The sequence below is a fragment of the Primulina eburnea genome, chromosome 1 (assembly GCF_022965805.1).
Source record: "Primulina eburnea isolate SZY01 chromosome 1, ASM2296580v1, whole genome shotgun sequence".
NCBI classification, from domain to species: Eukaryota; Viridiplantae; Streptophyta; class Magnoliopsida; order Lamiales; family Gesneriaceae; genus Primulina; species Primulina eburnea.
In genome coordinates, this window is record NC_133101.1 from 14,432,187 (window position 1) to 14,452,524 (window position 20,338).

The 20,338-nt window shown below is 37.6% G+C and overlaps 1 protein-coding gene across 4 annotated transcripts; it reads right to left on the reverse strand.

The window, feature by feature from the left end:
* Positions 1 to 13,577: 13,577 nt before the first annotated feature.
* LOC140811514 (uncharacterized) lies at positions 13,578 to 16,575 on the reverse strand. Of its 4 annotated transcripts, none has more exons than XM_073169470.1 (4): positions 16,143 to 16,575; positions 16,033 to 16,056; positions 15,728 to 15,767; positions 13,578 to 15,146 (listed from the first exon to the last, which is right to left on the reverse strand). In XM_073169470.1, exon 4 carries the CDS (start codon positions 14,493 to 14,495, stop codon positions 13,899 to 13,901), a length of 597 nt encoding a protein of 198 aa, XP_073025571.1. In that variant the 5' UTR covers positions 14,496 to 15,146; positions 15,728 to 15,767; positions 16,033 to 16,056; positions 16,143 to 16,575; the 3' UTR covers positions 13,578 to 13,898. The 4 variants fall into 4 exon arrangements, with proteins under 4 accessions (XP_073025571.1, XP_073025563.1, XP_073025554.1 ...); XM_073169462.1 differs by having other exon boundaries at positions 15,728 to 15,794; XM_073169453.1 differs by having other exon boundaries at positions 13,578 to 15,767.
* Between the last annotated feature and the right edge of the window lie 3,763 nt (positions 16,576 to 20,338).

A 20,338-nucleotide genomic window follows, 5' to 3' on the forward strand; every position in this document is an offset into this window, starting at 1 on the left:
TATAACTGGATCTCAATAACAGATAGGCTCAATATGATATGTTCAGTGGTATTGATGTGTCTAACTAAAATAAAATGTGTGTAAACAAAAGAAATATTTTATTTTATTTTGCACATCAATTACCAACTGATAATATGCGAGTCAGCATATAATATCACATAAATAAACAAATAGAAAATAAATCATACATAGGATCATCAGATGCCTCTGTCGAACATCGTGAAATAACTGATCTCTACGTACCTCAACTAATTTACCAGTAACTTAAATCCTCAAGAAAGTCCTGGAAATGCCAACTCAGACAAATCACTTGAATATTAATTTAAATGGTCTTATTATCATTTAAAAATCCCAGAACCATTTAAATTCACTAAAAATCCAATTTCAACAATTTAGGCATTATAAATTCCTAAAATTCCAATATTCGACTAAAATGCCTAAAATCAATCTTTTTTATTCTATCGTCGCAAAATATTCTCTTCAGCTTTAAATGACGCTAAACTAATATTTAAGCGACTGCGCTAAATTCTAGGTTCGCCAGGTAATACCACCAACTCGTACGATTCCGGAACCTACAACAATAACCCAATAATTAATCAATAATGATACAATATTGGATTCGAAATTGAATTAAATTCACATAGACAATAATCCTCACCGATGTAGCTTATACTTCCAATAACAGAGGCTAAAATCGATCCTAAATCGAAGCTAACCGGCAACATGCGGAAAACTCGTCGGAGTAGGTAACCGGAATCACACAGAAAAACAGGGGTTCTCGAAAATTTACAAAATTGGTACCAAAAGAAAGCTTATGACATAAAGAACAAAACCCCTCAATAAATTTTCAGTTTTGAGTGGCGGAAAACGGCGATTTCAACGGTGAAACCGGCGGCGTTTCTCGACGGGTTTTCAAAAACCGCGATTTTATCTAGCAAGATTGGTATCAATGGATAGCTTTCGTCAAGTGCTTTCCAACCATATATTTACTTGAATTTTTCTGTCACCGGGGAGGCAACAATCGGCGGTCAAAGAGGCGAAAATGATGGTTTGAAGCTTTCACAATGGGGTTTACGGGTTTCTGGAGAGAGATGGAACATTTCGGATGGTGATGTGTATTTTATAAAATATATATATATATATATATATATATATATATATATATATATATATATATATATATATATTAATATTCTATGTGAATGATTATCTTTTATCTTTTCGGGGTTCGAAATTTGACCCAGTCTATTTTATTTCAACTCTTGTGTGCTATAAAATTTAGATATGCATTTTAATATCGTCTATAAACCGATATTTTCTATTACATATTTTAAACACACAATTTAATTATTTGGCTTAATTATTTTAAATTAATCTTAATTATCGCCAAATAATATATTTAAATCGGGTCATTACATTTCTCCCCCTCTAACAAAAGATTTCGTCCTCGAAATCGAAACACACAACACACACCTTATATACAACATAGTCAAACATCTACCACTGATATTACATAGGAAAGTCAGAGTACATGGAATAATTTGTGACAGCTTTCAAACAAGTGAGGCCATTCTTGCCGCATTTTAGCCTCCAGCTCCCATGTAGCCTCTTCAGTCCCATCTCTACTCCACTGTACCATAACCAGTGGAATCGTCTTATTTCGAAGTTGCCTATCCTTTCGATTAAGAATCTGTATAGTATACTCAATATAGCTAAGAGAACTGTCTAACTCCACATCCTCGGGTCTCAGAACATGAGATGGATCCGGCTCATACTTCCGCAGCATCGATACATGAAACACATCATGTATAGCAGACAAACTCTGCGGCAAGTCCAATCTATAAGCCAATAAGCCAATCCTTTCAACAATAGTATACGGTCCAATATAACGTGGAGCTAACTTCCCTTTTAGCCCAAATCTCATCGTGCCACGAAATAGTGACACCTTTAGAAAAACTTGATCACCGACTTGAAATTCCAAAGGCCTGCGTCTTTTATTCGCGTAGCTAGCTTGACGATCCTGAGATGCTTTCATTCTTTTTCTAATCAAATTAATCTTTTCATTCATCTCTTCAACAAACTCAGGTTGTACCAATGGTTTTTCTCCAACCTCATTCCAACATACAGGCGATCGACACCTTCTACCATACAAAGCTTCGAATGGTGCCATCCCAATAGTTGTTTGAAAACTATTATTGTAGGATAATTCAACCGATGGTAAAGATTCTTGCCAGTTTCCACCAAAATCCATTACCACTGATCGTAACATATCCTCCAAAGTTTGTATAGTCCTCTCTGTCTGACCATCTGTTTGGGGATGATAAGTTGTACTCATTGCCAACTTAGTACCCAAAGCATTCTGAAGACTACTCCAAAACTTGGAAGCAAATCTAGGATCTCGATCAGATACAATAGATACTGGAACTCCATGCAATCGAATAATATTATCCACATATAATCGTGCCATTTTAATATAAGCATAAGTACGATCGTATGGGATAAAGTGTGCTGATTTGGACAATCTATCGACTATCACCCAGATAGCATCACAACCTCTGTTTGATCTGGGCAAGTGAGTCACGAAGTCCATTGCAATATGTTCCTAGTTCCATTGTGGTATTTCTAAACTCTGTAACAAACCTCCAGGTTTCATTCTCTCGGCTTTAACCCACTGGCATGTCAAACATTTTGCTACAAATTCAGAAATTTCTCTCTTCATCGCATCCCACCAGAAATATGGCTTCAGTATGTGGTAGATTCTATGAGTACCAGGATAAACACTATGACGGCTGCAATGCGCCTCTTGAAGCAATGCTTCTCTCAATCCTGTGACATTTGGTACCACTAACCTGTTATTCATTCGTAAACAACCATCTGATGATATATTGTATTTATCTGGATTACCAAAAAAAACCAAGTCTTTCGATTTCTGAACTTGTGGATCATTCTTTTGAGCTTTCTTGATCTTCGAAATAATCTTCGGCTCAAATTGTAAAGCAGAAACAATAATGATTGCCTTTCGGCTGAAAAGTCAAACCAGAAGTACATAAATCATCATAATTCTGTCAGACATGGATAGATGCTATCATAACATCCTGATACTTCCGGCTTAATGCATCTGCAACCTGATTCATTTTTCCTGGATGATACTGTATTTCACAGTCAAAATCTTTCAATAAATCTAACCATCGTCTCTGCCTCATATTCAGTTCTGATTGAGTAAATAGATATTTCAAACTCTTAAGATCTGAGTAGATAATAAACTGCTCACCATATAAATAATGTCGCCAAACTTTTAAAGCAAAAACAATGGCTGCTAGTTCAAGATCATGAACTGGATATCGGGATTCATGTGTTTTCAATTGCCTTGAAGCATAAGCAATAACTTTTCCATGTTGCATTAAAACACATCCCAAACCTCATGATGATGCATCAGTACAAACCACAAATCCACCTGATCCAGATGACAATGCCAACACTGGTGCGGTTTTTAACTTCTCTTTCAATGTAAGAAAACTCTTTTCACATTCATCTGACCAAATAAATCTTGCATCTTTCTTGGTCAGTTGGGTAATGGGTCAGGCAATCTGGGAAAATCCTTCAATGAATCGTCTATAATAGCCGGCCAATCCCATAAAACTTCGAATCTCCGGTATATTGGTTGGTCTAGCCCAATTCAGGACTGCTTCAACTTTACTCGGATCTACAGATATACCTTGGGCTGATATCACGTGACCCAAAAATATCACGCTATCCATCCAAAATTCACACTTTGACAACTTAGCATACAATTGAGAATCTCGAATTGTTTGAAGAACCAATCGTAAATGCTCTTTATGTTCCCGTTTTGATCTCGAATACACCAGTATATCATCAATAAAGACAATAAAAAATTTATCTAAAAAATTTCTGAACACTCTATTCATCAGATCCATAAACACTGCTGGTGCATTTGTTAAACCAAACGGCATTACTAGGAATTCATAATGCCCATATCTAGTTCTAAAAGCTGTTTTAGGAACATTTTCTTCTCTAATCCGAAGTTGATGGTATCCTGATCGAAGATCAATCTTCGAATAAACAGAATTTCCTTGAAGCTGATCAAACAAGTCATCAATTCTATGCAGAGGGTATTTATTTTTAACAGTGACTCGATTGAGCTGCCTATAATCAATGCACATTCTCATAGAACCATCTTTCTTCTTTACGAACAATACAGGTGCTCCCAGGGTGACATACTAGGGCGGGCGTATATAACCCTTTTCAAGTAAGTCCTGTAATTTCTCTTTCAATTCTTTCAGTTCTGCAGGAGCCATTCTGTACGGTGCTCTAGAAATCGGCGCATTACCCGGCATCAAGTCGATGCTAAAATCAATTTCTCTCTGTGGTGGAAAGCCTGGTATTTATTCAGGAAAGACATCGGGGAATTCTTTCGCTACTGGGATATCAGATAATTTCGGTTCTTTCTTTGTAGCATCCACAGCATAAACCATATATCCCTCATTTCCTAAAGATAATAATCTAAACATTTCCATTGCTGAGACTAACGGTATCTTAGCCTGTGATCCTTGACCATAAAAATTCCATTTTCTACCATAATATGGCCTAAATCGTACAACACCATGAAAACAATCTACATTGGCTCGATAACTGGACAGTGTGTCCATACCAATGATACAATCAAAATCATGCATCGGTAATACAATCAAGTTTGTGATCATAATGCTATCATCGAAATGCAACACACAATCTAACACAATTTGCCCAGATGGAATAAATCGACCAGCTGGCGTAGACACAGATACAGTTTCATTAAATGGTGTAGTCCAGAGTTCATATTCATCAACATAATCGGATGCAATGAATGAATGAGATGCTCCAGTATCAAATAAAACTCGTGCAATATGATCGTAAATAAGGCAAGTACCTGCGATCACCCCTCCTGGAGCCTCTCTAGCCTGGTCCTCAGTCAAAGCATACACTCGGGCTTGTTGGGGACCCTGAAAAGACTGTGGCACATTACCCCTGACCTGTGGTTAACTAGACTGCTGGTATGACGGTGCAGAAGCAAATGGTCACTGAGATGAGCCACCTGGAAAACTACCTCTAGCATAAGGCAACTGCTGTGGCTGCATCTATCCCTGTGCACGGCTCGGACAAACTCTGGCATAATGCCCTGACTGACCACAAGTATGACATGAACCCTGTACTCCACTACACTGTGCATGTAACGCCCCGAAAATTTTAAAGTTCACGTAAACCTCATGCGCGCAATTATTAAATGCTTTTGTATTTTAATTAATTGTTGGGATTTCATTAATTGATTATGTGGTGCATAATTGACATGTTTAAATTATATTTTCTACATTGTTGCATTAAAATTTATTTTTAAAGGTTATTCGAGTTGCGATCGAGGAACGGGGACCGAGGGCTAAAAATGTAAAATGATTTTATTAAATGTTTAGTTTTATTATTTTAAAAATGCGGTCGATGCTTTTAAGTTATTTTCAAAAATAAGGGTTGTGAGGTGATTTTATACGCCGGAACGTAATTTTTATCGGTATTGGATTTTCAAATAAAATTCGAGTTTTCGGGCATCCCGGCTATTAAATTCACATTTTTTATTTAAAAGAAAACTTTGCTATTATTTTATTTAAAATCTAATTAATTTAATTGGGCTTTAATTTATGGCTTAATAGGCCTAAAGTTTAGTTAAGGATTAATTAGTATAAAAGATTGCAACAACCCTATTCTAGACTACACAAAAAACTATCGGCCACCTTATTTCACTTTTGAAAAACTCTTTCCCCCACCCCTTTAAACTGACGGCCACACCTATTAGTTTTAAAATTCAGAAATTCTCTCAAACACCACACACAACTCACGGCACCTTGAGGGAAAATTTTAGGAAGGAATTTCGAAGGCTTCAAGGCAAGTCCAAGCCGTCGTCGCGTCCCGTTCTTCGTCGTCAACGAGTATTCGAGCGTAATTAACGCAAAGGCACACCCTAATCTCCTTTTCTCATCCATTACATCATATTATGTTTGAATTATTGAGTGCATGAAAATCAAGACTTTAATTTCCAGAAATTCGTAATATTGCATGGATGAGTGAAACAACATGGTTTTTGATTCAAATAATTTACATATTGATTGTTTAAGGGGCTGCCATGGTCTTAGGTATGAACTAGTAGTGTTTATGCATGTTTTAACACCCACTAGACTCACGGCAATCACCAAAGAAACAAGCCACAACTGATAATAAAAACAAGTCGGGACCGTATCGGAACGTAATGATCTTGGGGCTCGGTTTTAGGGAAATTCGATGCATGGGCTTGCTTGGGTCACTGCTGGGTTTATGCTAGGGGCTAGGAAGGAGTCCTAGCCATGCTAGGACTCGAGTTAGATGGCTAGGGAAGAGCCCAAGAGCACAAGGACTCTTCCCCAAATCCACCCGAGAGCATCAAATTAGGAAGGCAGCGCTGGTGTATTATGCTGTGCGCAGATGATAAAAGGGACGCACGGCTGGCCTGGGGGCGAGCAAGGAGGGTCCTATAGGGTCTAAGGAAGATGGGTAAGGTCTGGTCTAGGGGCTGGAGTGGCGGGCTGGCGGCTAGGACACGAGGGAAACACTAGGGAAGAGTCCACGGCAGTAGGGACTCTTCCCCTTGCACGAACAGGTGGGTCTCGGGCTGGGGGGCTCTCAGCTCGGTGTGGGGCTGGTCTGGGTGGTCTGGTCGGTACCCTAGGATGTCTAGAGATGGTTAGGAAGGTCTAGGGTAGAGTCCTAGCCAAGCTAGGACTCATCCCTACCAGCAGCGAAGAGTTCTTCTCATGAAGGACTCTTCCCGAGAATTTCTGCGCAGCGGGGTGCGCGAGTTCAGGCGTCGCAGGGGGTTTTGGGGCTTAGCTTAGGGGCTTGTCACGGGTTTGAAGGAGTCCTAGGGGTTCTAGGTCAGTGTCCAACACGTTGGTTCAGGGGCTGGAGACTTTGGGATAGAGTCCTAGTAGCAACTAGAGTCCTTGTCCATCTACAACCCCTTGGCCGAGAATAGTATGGTAAGGGAAGGGTTCGTTTTTGGGTTTTATGGTATGGTCTTGTCAAACTTAGAGTCCAGTGGGTAACTTTAACATGTTGGGCACCTTTTGGTTCGATATGGTTCGGGGGTAACTCGTTAAACTTAAGAGATGGCTCGGGGTCGAAGTTTAGGTGTCAAATTGAGTTCTAAAATAAAGAAAATTTGAAAAACGGCTCACGGGGGTCGAGTCGTGATCCATAAGGGCTAAAATAATATAAAAAGACTAAATTTATAATTTAGGAATTTTATATTAACGTTTGGTATTTTTCGGGATTAAAACACCGTTAAAATCACTAATAAAAGATAAATTGAAAAAGTCTAAGTTGAAAGCCAAATAAAATTATGAAAAATTAGGTTTAAGTTTAAATAATTATTATAAGTCTAAGTTTTTAATTTGGGAATTTTACATGAAAGTTTGGTTTAATTTGGGATTAAAACGCATTGAAACGCTATATTTAAAGATAAATTTAAAAGTCATCGAATTAAGCTAAATAAAAATATGAGAAAATTCTTGTAGGCTTAAATAATTATTTGGGACATGTTAGAGTCGTGAAATCAAGAAAAAAGTCGAAAACGTAAGATGACGAGTCCAGGGGTAAAACGGTCTTTTTACACCTAAAAAATTAGTAAAGGTCATGGCAGTGCCCTATTTGCTGTTTTATATGCTAATATGATTATTTTTAATGTTTATGAATGTTTACAAGTTAAAATGATTATTTTATGATTGTAAATGTTAAAATGGTCATTTTAGATGTCTATGGATTTTTATGATGAAACGATAACGTTAAAAGACATGTTGCATGCTTGGTTTAAAATGAAAAAAAAAATGTTATAAGCATGATTTTTATTCAGTGATGATAACATGTTGAATGATGTGAATGGATTGTGACTAACACGATGATATGTTGGAGATATCGTGAGGGTTATGGTCCCAGTGGGAGCCCGACGATCGTATTTCCTCGGACACGGACATGTATATGTATATGATGATATGATATTACGTAAGGCCAGGGCCCAGTTAACCGGTGAGAGTGTTGCTGGTGTCCCCCGCCGCCCAGTACTGTGGTTACATGTAGATGGATCCATCGCCTAACACGTATATGAAAGTCACAATCAACGATCTGAATTCAACAAACACGAACATGAACATGAATACGAATATGAATATGGATACGAATATGGACATGAATATGAATATGTGTAAGTGATATGTTTATGCCTTTTGAAAATGTTTTTATGCATCATGAAAATGTTTACGAAAACATTTATGTTTAAAGTTTATGCATCTTCATGAAAACGATATTTTAAGTACAAGTACTTTTCACCGTTATATGTTAACTGTATTATGTATTACTCGTTATAAAGATTATGGTGTGTTGAGTCTTTAGACTCACTAGGTGTGATGGATGCAGGTGGTTCTGAGGAAGGTTTTGATGAGTGATACTACTGGACTGATGGCGCACACAACCCGAGGACCAGCGCATTATTTTCCGCATTACGTTTTATGATTTCTTTTAAAGATTTTAAGACCATTTATTTACGCTTTTGAGAGGTTTTGGAGAGTTTAGTATGGGCTACACTTTTCAACATTTATTGCTTTTTAGGTTTGGTAAAACATTTTACGATTTCTGGTTTGACTATCCCCTTTCAATTTTCAAATACTGGTTGGATGATTTACTTTAAAATGGTGCAAGATTATTTTTATGTGCATGTGCATGCAATGACCGAAAATGTGAGAGATTTAAAAAAAAAAATAGTACTTTTAAAACAATAAGAGGTGAGGACATTTTTAGTTGGTATCAGAGCGGTGGTTCCTGTAAAGGGTTGTGCCACCATCAGCGCCGGGAAGATCAGTCGTCAAGCCTCTAAGTTGTAAGTTTTACATGCTTTATGTGATTTTATGATATTACCTGCATAAGTACATAAATTAAATGTTTACTTCACATGTTTAGTAGCTTCATGATAATATATGTTTTATATGCTTGGAATTTTTATTCGTGATACATTATGAAATGAAAAATTATTTTTTTGCGCATGTTGGCTTTGTGGTGGAATTGGACGATGTCGATTTTTGGGAAATAGACGTAAGGAATAATTATTTGAGGATTACAACGACTTTGGGAATAAGAAAATAGATAAATCGAGATTTTAAGTTGATGAAAAATGAAATTGGTTATAGAAATTTATTTTTGGGTAAATAAGTTTAAGTTTATTGAAATTATGTCATGGGAAAACTGTAGAAGAAAATTAAGAATACCAAGAATTTATGGGTTAACCGTAGATTTTTGAAATTAAGGACCAATTAAGATAATTTTTGAGGAAATTAAGAATTAATTTTGTGAATATTAAGGAATTTGGGGACTAGTTTAGCATTAAGCGATAATTAAATGGTTTAAATAATAAGAATTTTGAGGATTTAGACTTTTAAGAATAGTCAAAACCTTGGGATATCTTGGTGTTAGTGCTATAAGAAATTTTAATCAATGGATTTTAAGGATGAATCAATATTAAGTTTGAAAATCTAAGCGTTAGCGGATACGTTTGAGATTTTAAGATTGAAATTTGATAAGTCGACGAATATTTTGGGTATAAATTAAGGAAAGTAATATATGATAAGTTTGGTTTTCCATATTTTAATGTTGGGAATCGTAAGAAAAATTTAAATTCGAGGTTATAATAGTAATAGCACTGAATAATTTGGGTCTTTCTAAGTTTCGATTTGAAAATAGGATTTAAGAAGGAAAATTTAATTGGGATACTAGAACTGAATCTAAACTTTGGGTTATTAAGGATAAGCGAATTTCGAGGACGAAATTCAATTTAAGGGGGGGAGATTGTAACGCCCCGAAAATTTTAAAGTTCACGTAAACCTCATGCGTGCAATTATTAAATGCTTTTGTATTTTAATTAATTGTTGGGATTTCATTAATTGATTATGTGGTGCATAATTGACATGTTTAAATTATATTTTCTACATTGTTGCATTAAAATTTATTTTTAAAGGTTATTCGAGTTGCGATCGAGGAACGGGGACCGAGGGCTAAAAATGTAAAATGATTTTATTAAATGTTTAGTTTTATTATTTTAAAAATGCGGTCGATGCTTTTAAGTTATTTTCAAAAATAAGGGTTGTGAGGTGATTTTATACGCCGGAACGTAATTTTTATCGGTATTGGATTTTCAAATAAAATTCGAGTTTTCGGGCATCCCGGCTATTAAATTCACATTTTTTATTTAAAAGAAAACTTTGCTATTATTTTATTTAAAATCTAATTAATTTAATTGGGCTTTAATTTATGGCTTAATAGGCCTAAAGTTTAGTTAAGGATTAATTAGTATAAAAGATTGCAACAACCCTATTCTAGACTACACAAAAAACTATCGGCCACCTTATTTCACTTTTGAAAAACTCTTTCCCCCACCCCTTTAAACTGACGGCCACACCTATTAGTTTTAAAATTCAGAAATTCTCTCAAACACCACACACAACTCACGGCACCTTGAGGGAAAATTTTAGGAAGGAATTTCGAAGGCTTCAAGGCAAGTCCAAGCCGTCGTCGCGTCCCGTTCTTCGTCGTCAACGAGTATTCGAGCGTAATTAACGCAAAGGCACACCCTAATCTCCTTTTCTCATCCATTACATCATATTATGTTTGAATTATTGAGTGCATGAAAATCAAGACTTTAATTTCCAGAAATTCGTAATATTGCATGGATGAGTGAAACAACATGGTTTTTGATTCAAATAATTTACATATTGATTGTTTAAGGGGCTGCCATGGTCTTAGGTATGAACTAGTAGTGTTTATGCATGTTTTAACACCCACTAGACTCACGGCAATCACCAAAGAAACAAGCCACAACTGATAATAAAAACAAGTCGGGACCGTATCGGAACGTAATGATCTTGGGGCTCGGTTTTAGGGAAATTCGATGCATGGGCTTGCTTGGGTCACTGCTGGGTTTATGCTAGGGGCTAGGAAGGAGTCCTAGCCATGCTAGGACTCGAGTTAGATGGCTAGGGAAGAGCCCAAGAGCACAAGGACTCTTCCCCAAATCCACCCGAGAGCATCAAATTAGGAAGGCAGCGCTGGTGTATTATGCTGTGCGCAGATGATAAAAGGGACGCACGGCTGGCCTGGGGGCGAGCAAGGAGGGTCCTATAGGGTCTAAGGAAGATGGGTAAGGTCTGGTCTAGGGGCTGGAGTGGCGGGCTGGCGGCTAGGACACGAGGGAAACACTAGGGAAGAGTCCACGGCAGTAGGGACTCTTCCCCTTGCACGAACAGGTGGGTCTCGGGCTGGGGGGCTCTCAGCTCGGTGTGGGGCTGGTCTGGGTGGTCTGGTCGGTACCCTAGGATGTCTAGAGATGGTTAGGAAGGTCTAGGGTAGAGTCCTAGCCAAGCTAGGACTCATCCCTACCAGCAGCGAAGAGTTCTTCTCATGAAGGACTCTTCCCGAGAATTTCTGCGCAGCGGGGTGCGCGAGTTCAGGCGTCGCAGGGGGTTTTGGGGCTTAGCTTAGGGGCTTGTCACGGGTTTGAAGGAGTCCTAGGGGTTCTAGGTCAGTGTCCAACACGTTGGTTCAGAGGCTGGAGACTTTGGGATAGAGTCCTAGTAGCAACTAGAGTCCTTGTCCATCTACAACCCCTTGGCCGAGAATAGTATGGTAAGGGAAGGGTTCGTTTTTGGGTTTTATGGTATGGTCTTGTCAAACTTAGAGTCCAGTGGGTAACTTTAACATGTTGGGCACCTTTTGGTTCGATATGGTTCGGGGGTAACTCGTTAAACTTAAGAGATGGCTCGGGGTCGAAGTTTAGGTGTCAAATTGAGTTCTAAAATAAAGAAAATTTGAAAAACGGCTCACGGGGGTCGAGTCGTGATCCATAAGGGCTAAAATAATATAAAAAGACTAAATTTATAATTTAGGAATTTTATATTAACGTTTGGTATTTTTCGGGATTAAAACACCGTTAAAATCACTAATAAAAGATAAATTGAAAAAGTCTAAGTTGAAAGCCAAATAAAATTATGAAAAATTAGGTTTAAGTTTAAATAATTATTATAAGTCTAAGTTTTTAATTTGGGAATTTTACATGAAAGTTTGGTTTAATTTGGGATTAAAACGCATTGAAACGCTATATTTAAAGATAAATTTAAAAGTCATCGAATTAAGCTAAATAAAAATATGAGAAAATTCTTGTAGGCTTAAATAATTATTTGGGACATGTTAGAGTCGTGAAATCAAGAAAAAAGTCGAAAACGTAAGATGACGAGTCCAGGGGTAAAACGGTCTTTTTACACCTAAAAAATTAGTAAAGGTCATGGCAGTGCCCTATTTGCTGTTTTATATGCTAATATGATTATTTTTAATGTTTATGAATGTTTACAAGTTAAAATGATTATTTTATGATTGTAAATGTTAAAATGGTCATTTTAGATGTCTATGGATTTTTATGATGAAACGATAACGTTAAAAGACATGTTGCATGCTTGGTTTAAAATGAAAAAAAAAATGTTATAAGCATGATTTTTATTCAGTGATGATAACATGTTGAATGATGTGAATGGATTGTGACTAACACGATGATATGTTGGAGATATCGTGAGGGTTATGGTCCCAGTGGGAGCCCGACGATCGTATTTCCTCGGACACGGACATGTATATGTATATGATGATATGATATTACGTAAGGCCAGGGCCCAGTTGACCGGTGAGAGTGTTGCTGGTGTCCCCCGCCGCCCAGTACTGTGGTTACATGTAGATGGATCCATCGCCTAACACGTATATGAAAGTCACAATCAACGATCTGAATTCAACAAACACGAACATGAACATGAATACGAATATGAATATGGATACGAATATGGACATGAATATGAATATGTGTAAGTGATATGTTTATGCCTTTTGAAAATGTTTTTATGCATCATGAAAATGTTTACGAAAACGTTTATGTTTAAAGTTTATGCATCTTCATGAAAACGATATTTTAAGTACAAGTACTTTTCACCGTTATATGTTAACTGTATTATGTATTACTCGTTATAAAGATTATGGTGTGTTGAGTCTTTAGACTCACTAGGTGTGATGGATGCAGGTGGTTCTGAGGAAGGTTTTGATGAGTGATACTACTGGACTGATGGCGCACACAACCCGAGGACCAGCGCATTATTTTCCGCATTAAGTTTTATGATTTCTTTTAAAGATTTTAAGACCATTTATTTACGCTTTTGAGAGGTTTTGGAGAGTTTAGTATGGGCTACACTTTTCAACATTTATTGCTTTTTAGGTTTGGTAAAACATTTTACGATTTCTGGTTTGACTATCCCCTTTCAATTTTCAAATACTGGTTGGATGATTTACTTTAAAATGGTGCAAGATTATTTTTATGTGCATGTGCATGCAATGACCGAAAATGTGAGAGATTTAAAAAAAAAATAGTACTTTTAAAACAATAAGAGGTGAGGACATTTTAGTGCAGTAGTATGTATTCCTCCACATCGATCACAGTAAATCACGGGGTACTGTCCACCTGTCACACTTTTTAAACTGCTCGAACTAGAGGAACTGAACTGATATTTCTTTTTAAATTGTTTTCTTTTTGGTCTGAATTGTTTTTGTTTCTGTTGGTATGACTGTTGAGATGGAAAAGATGGTGTACCTGCTGGAAAATATGAACCCCCACTAGGCATTTGTGGAGCCTGTTGTTCTCTACCCCTTTTCAATCCAGCTTCAATTCCAATCGCCTTATCCACAGCTTCGGCATAAGTTGTAGGCGACCAAGCCATAACCATAGCATGTATTTGAAAGTCCAGTCCTTACAAAAATTTTGAAATTTTACCTTTTTCACTCACAGCCACATGTGGCACATAAGTGAGGAGAGCAGAAAGTTGTCGAGCATATTCTTCAACGGACATATTGCTCTGAACTAGTCGATGAAATTCTGAATCTCGGGTTGAATAGTAGGATGGTGGAGCATATTCTTGGAGAAATTTAGCACGAAACACCTCCCAAGTGATTTGACTACCTGTTTGTTGCAATACATTGGTAGTAGCCTCCCACCAACGCTGTGCACGATCCCGTAATTGGAGAACTGCCATGATCAACCTTCTATCAGAATCATAATGCACTGTGTTAAACACGAATTCCATGTGTTTCAGCCATCCTTCTGCTCGATCACTGCCTTCATTCCCAAAGAATTTCGCGGGATGCATATTTTGAAATCGAGCTACAGCCAATTCCATTTCATCAACCCTGTTCACCAACTGTTCTACCTCTGCATCAGCTCTAGCGGCTACCTCTGCAGCAGGACGCCAGCGTCTACCTTGAGGAACTCTGTCAATTCCTCTGATATTCTTTGCCCCAGACTCCTGAGCCACTTCTTTCCTTTTCCCTTTATTTCCTCTAGTTGCCATTCTACAGAATTTAAGGTTAAATTCCCAAAATATTCAATAACCTCAATATAATCCAAAACACCGGAATAAAACTCAAATGCATAGTCTACATGTCATATCTCTAATATACTAACATGTAATTCACATCAGGCAAGAGCAATTAATTTCAAATAATCAAACACATGCGCACAAATCTCTTGTGCCGAAACTCGAGTGTACTAACTCTAATACGAGCGTATCCTAGTCTACGCTCTGATACCAACTGTGAGGGCCCGTTATCCTAAAAACGATTTATTAACATGCAATCATAATTAATCAGTAAACAGCGGAAAAATGAGTTAAAAATTTGCGTTTGGGCCTATAAAAATTTCGGCATGACCTTCGCATAAATGGGACATACCAGAAAATCAAATACACAACGTATGCCCTCAATAAACACAACAGCATAAACATGTGCCAGCTAAACACAAACATGACATATACAAACCCAAAATATCATAGAGCCGACAAGGCTCGATAATACCATTATACAATACTCCAAATATATACATATAATATCTGGGAGACATCAACACCACGCAGTACCTAAATACAACTGAGCCCACTCTCAAGGAGCTCTGGTACTTCCTGAGGCTTCCTCTCGAGCGCCTGAGGTCGAACCATCTGTACCACCTGTCATGTCCACACACAAAAGACACGACAGCCCCCTCTCGAGGGTCAGAAACCCCAGTACGAGACATCAAGAAACCACGATATATGACAGAAATTCAATGATGCCATGCATGAATTCAATGCATGTGTAGGTGCAAGATATCAGGATATCAGGAATCAAATGATCGATATCAACAATCATACATATATGCTCGAGCTGGTCCACGACTTAGCGGACCGTGCCTGGGATATGACCCAGCCTCGAAGCCAGCAACTACCTAAGCCGGACCGAATCAAGGTAGCCGAACATCTCCAGTACACCATATCATATCATATATGTAACGGATCTCAACCGAAATATAACTGGATCTCAATAACAGATAGGCTCAATATGATATGTTCAGTGGTATTGATGTGTCTAACTAAAATAAAATGTGTGTAAACAAAAGAAATATTTTATTTTATTTTGCACATCAATTACCAACTGATAATATGCGAGTCAGCATATAATATCACATAAATCAACAAATATCAAATAAATCATACACAGGATCATCAGATGCCTCTGTCAGACATCGTGAAAATAACTGATCTCTACGTACCTCAACTAATTTACCAGTAACATAAATCCTCAAGAAAGTCCTGCAAATGCCAACTCAGACAAATCACCTGAATATTAATTTAAATGGTCTTATTATCATATAAAAATTCCAGAACCATTTAAATTCACTAAAAATCCAATTTCAACAATTTAGGCATTATAAATTCCTAAAATTCCAATATTCGACTAAAATGCCTAAAATCAATCCTTTCTATTCTATCGTCGCAAAATATTCTTTTCAGCTTTAAATGACGCTAAACTAATATTTAAGCGACTGCGATAAATTCTAGGTTCGCCAGGTAATACCTCCAACTCGCACAATTCCGGAACCTAGAACAATAACCCAATAATTAATCAATAATGATACAATATTTGATTTGAAATTGAATTAAATTCACATAGACAATAATCCTCACCGATGTAGCTTATACTTCCAATAGCAGAGGCTAAAATCGATCCTAAATCGAAGCTAACCGGCAACATGCGGCAAACTCGCCGGAGTAGGTAAACGGAATCACACAGAAAAACAGGGGTTCTCGAAAATTTACAAAATTGGTACCAAAAGAAAGCTCATGACATAAAGAACAAAACCCCTCAATCAATTTTCAGTTTTGAGGGCGGAAAACGGCGATTTCAACGGTGAAACCGGCGGCGTTTCTCGACGGGTTTTCAGAAATCGCGATTTTATCTAGCAAGATTGGTATCAATGGATAGCTTTCGTCAAGGGCTTTCCAACCGTATATTTACTTGAATTTTTTGGTCACCGGGGCGGCTACAATCGGCGGTCAAAGAGGCGAAAATGATGGTTTGAAGCTTTCACAATGGGGTTTACGGGTTTCTGGAGAGAGAAGGAACATTTCGGATGGCGATGTGTATTTTATATAATATATATATATATATATATTTATATATATATATATATATATATATATATATATATATATATATATTATATGTGCATGTTTATCTTTTATCTTTTTGAGGTTCGAAATTTGACCCAGTCTATTTTATTTCAACTCTTGTGTGCTATAAAATTTAGATATGCATTTTAATATCGTCTATAAACCGATATTTTCTAATACATATTTTAAACACACAATCTAATTATTTGGCTTAATTATTTTAAATTAATCTTAATTATCGCCAAATAATATATTTAAATCGGGTCATTACAACTTTTCAAATTGAAAGCAGATCATGTAGCTGCATTGAAGCTGATTTAGTAAGTACGGAGGTTCATTTCATGGAATAAAATGATAAAACTAAATCAGATAGTGAATGCAGTGTGCAGTACATTAGTTTCATTCTGTCTCCTTCGTTTTCTTTCTTTTCTTAAACTAGATACAGATGGCTCATTAGGGCATTCAGATTCTGCATTATCTCGACTCCCTATCACCTGTATAAAGAAAAAACCCCAAGAATAGTTGGAATTCATATCATTAATTGTTATGTCATCAAGAATATTTTTCATCTAGAAAAGTATATGGGGATATGCAAGAAACGGTAATCAGCAAAAAGTTGAAAGATAGAAACAACTCACATCTAAACTTTCTGAAGATATAATTTGAGACTCTCCGAAATTGATCTTGGAAAGATAATTATACATCATCTCTGATATGTCCATAACCTAGAAAATTTCAAATTATAACTTTAGCAAATGTGTGAAAAACAAACATTAAATTTAGGAATCACAGATAACATACTAGATTCCAAATTCATGACATTTATTATGCATAAGCAACAAAACTGTAAATACAACAAACTTGAAGGGTTATGAAATTCTTTTTGAAAGAAATGTTGATTAGGTATTGCCTCTCCAAACATAAACAAAGCCTCCAGTACTAACACAACAAATTTACACATTAGCACAAATATGAATCTACTCATGGGCTCATAGCCAACACAGAACCAACAGTAAGAACATAATTAAGAGCATCTATAGACACAAGAATTGAAACAATTCCATTGCTAAAATTTTCACCATTCTTTTTGGTTCAGGAAGATTATTAAAGTGAAGAGACAGCAAGCTCGAACCATAATTCTGGTCCTGCCACCACTACTTCCTGAAAGCTTCATTTATAAAATACTTAATACCTCAATCCATTCAGCCGAAAAATCACAGAAGGGAAAGCGGTAAAGTTTGACGCGTCCCCCAGTGGTGCAAACAGAAAGCAAACAATTGCACGATTCATAGCAAAATGTAGAATTAATTCAGGGAGGCAACTTGCGTTGCATACTCAAACAAAAACTTCGATCAGGGGTAATGGTATCAGTACCCAGCATTGCTAGCAAGACCTGCAGGAGACCAGGAAATTGACCTAACACATGGCCGTGTATCCCTCGACACATGCATTGGCAACAAGCACCCAGAGAGAAAATCTATCCCTGTGACAAAATGAAAACAAAATCAAATGCAGTGACCTGAGAAAATAAAAAGTACTTGAAACCTCAACTCAAAATTAATTTTCATTTGCACTGTAAATGTGAAGGCCCGTAAAATCCTTGCTTGAAAATTTGCGGAAAATTAAAAATTTTCTTTTTAAAAGAACTTAAACGGCCTCATTCATAGAATCACTGGTGAATCAAATTCAATGTTTCAAATTATTGCAGCGGTAGAAAAATAAATTTGTCAACAATAACAATTTAAAATTTGTCCAACGACTGATAAAATTATTAGCGGAAAAATAACAACTGCTGCGCTGAGGTCCTCGGGTGCCACTACTGCCGACCCAAGCTGGCTCACTGATCCCCGTCCTCGGCCTTGGCCTCATCAGTACCTACAACAATCAAGTCTAGTGAGCCTAAAGACTCAGCATGCATATATCGCAGGTAACGAGTAACATCTGAAGTAAAATATGCATGGGATAAAATATCATGTCATGAGGCATGCTGAAAATAATCTGTACTCATGCTGAAAATAATCTGTACTGAGCAATTATAATACGTGCATAACTGAACTGATAATCACAGTAAAAACGTTTGCTCCTTGGAGCCCTGTACTGAAATAACTGGTAAAATTTTCTGTTGAGATTATGTTTTACGCCTGTGGCCACTGCACTAAGCTGAACTGATCGGTAACTGGCTACCGGGGAGTCTGAAACTGAACTGATCTGGTCGGTCACTGGCGACCGGGTGGTACCAAACTGAACTGAGCGGTCACTGGCGACCGTATAAAATAATACTCCCACATAGTGAATGAACCACAAGCCCTATCGCATAAATCTCAAAAAAATCATTTTCTGTTTTTAATGCACGTAATATAATTAACTGGCATAATGAAAAATCCTGTTATTTTTCTGACTGGATTGGATTGGATCGTCCCCTGGGCTCGCTGCAACCTAACTGGGCCATGAAAATATGCAATAGCTTAAACTTGACAAACTATGCAATTTAGTTCAAAAGATGCGACTATGACGCCTAATGACTTCGTATTTAATCATGACTCCGAGCCAACCTGAACCGAAACTGAACCGACGTATAGTCATGATTAAAATACGCTGAAAAATCATAAAATAATGCTCCTAAAATGGTAGGGTCGAAATCTAGGTGGAATGAAGGCCAAAACAAGAAACGCTCTTTCGAGAGTCGATTTGGCACATCGCACCGTAAATTCTCGTACGATTTCAAAAATGATCCGAATCACAAACGGTCAAAAACATGACCTTTCCAACTCAAAGGGGCACTGTCCAGTCCAAGGCCATGGGCTAAAAGCCGACCAAGAACTCGAACGAGCCTCTGAACCTTCACAGCAACTTGCTGTCAAAAAAATACAGCAGCTGCTCACTTGTTTTCCTTGTGTCGTTTTCGAGTCCGCCGGCCATTGGGGCTTACACCACCAACCAGAGACCCTTACCAACATCCCAAGGAAGGATTTGAACCATGTCTAAGGGCACAAGACCAGCCACAATTCGCATCCCACCAGAAACGAGACTACACACCTAGCCGAGAAGGAAATCCTGCGCGCGTAGGGAGTTTGGCTTCGCTTGTCGTCTCGTGTCGTTCCAGTGGCCATTTCATTGACCATGGCACGATCCAGACATCTAGGGGCACAGTATGAACCGTGGCTAAGGGCCATAGGCCAACCAAGATCCACACCATTCCACCAAATTGAACACACACATGCTGTAAAATGAAGAGGGGCGAAAGGGTGCAGGGGCTGTTCTTGGGTTGGATTTAAAAACCGATGCACCATGGACCAAGCCACCAAAAGGGCGACTTAGTCACGTCTTAGACTTGCTAGAGGAGTGATCCAACCATGGCTAAGAGCCCTTAGGGCAGCCAAGATCAGATCCAACCCCTTGACATAAAAACTGAAATTTTGAACACCATTTTCTGCACCTATGGGACTTGCTGTCATTTCGGTTTTTCCAGCAAGCATGGGACTGAAAAAAACGTTCTAACATGGCCCTAACATGTCCTAGTACATGTCCATAATCAGCTTTGAGCCCCTGGAATGATCCATCCCTGAAATCGAAACAAAACATACCAATCGTGAAGCACAAGGTGGAACAAAAATCTGCACAGAATTTTTCTTTGTTCAAGTTGCTTAAAATTTCGGTTTTTGCTCAATAAAACATGATCATGTACTGAAAAATATTTGATAATATGACTT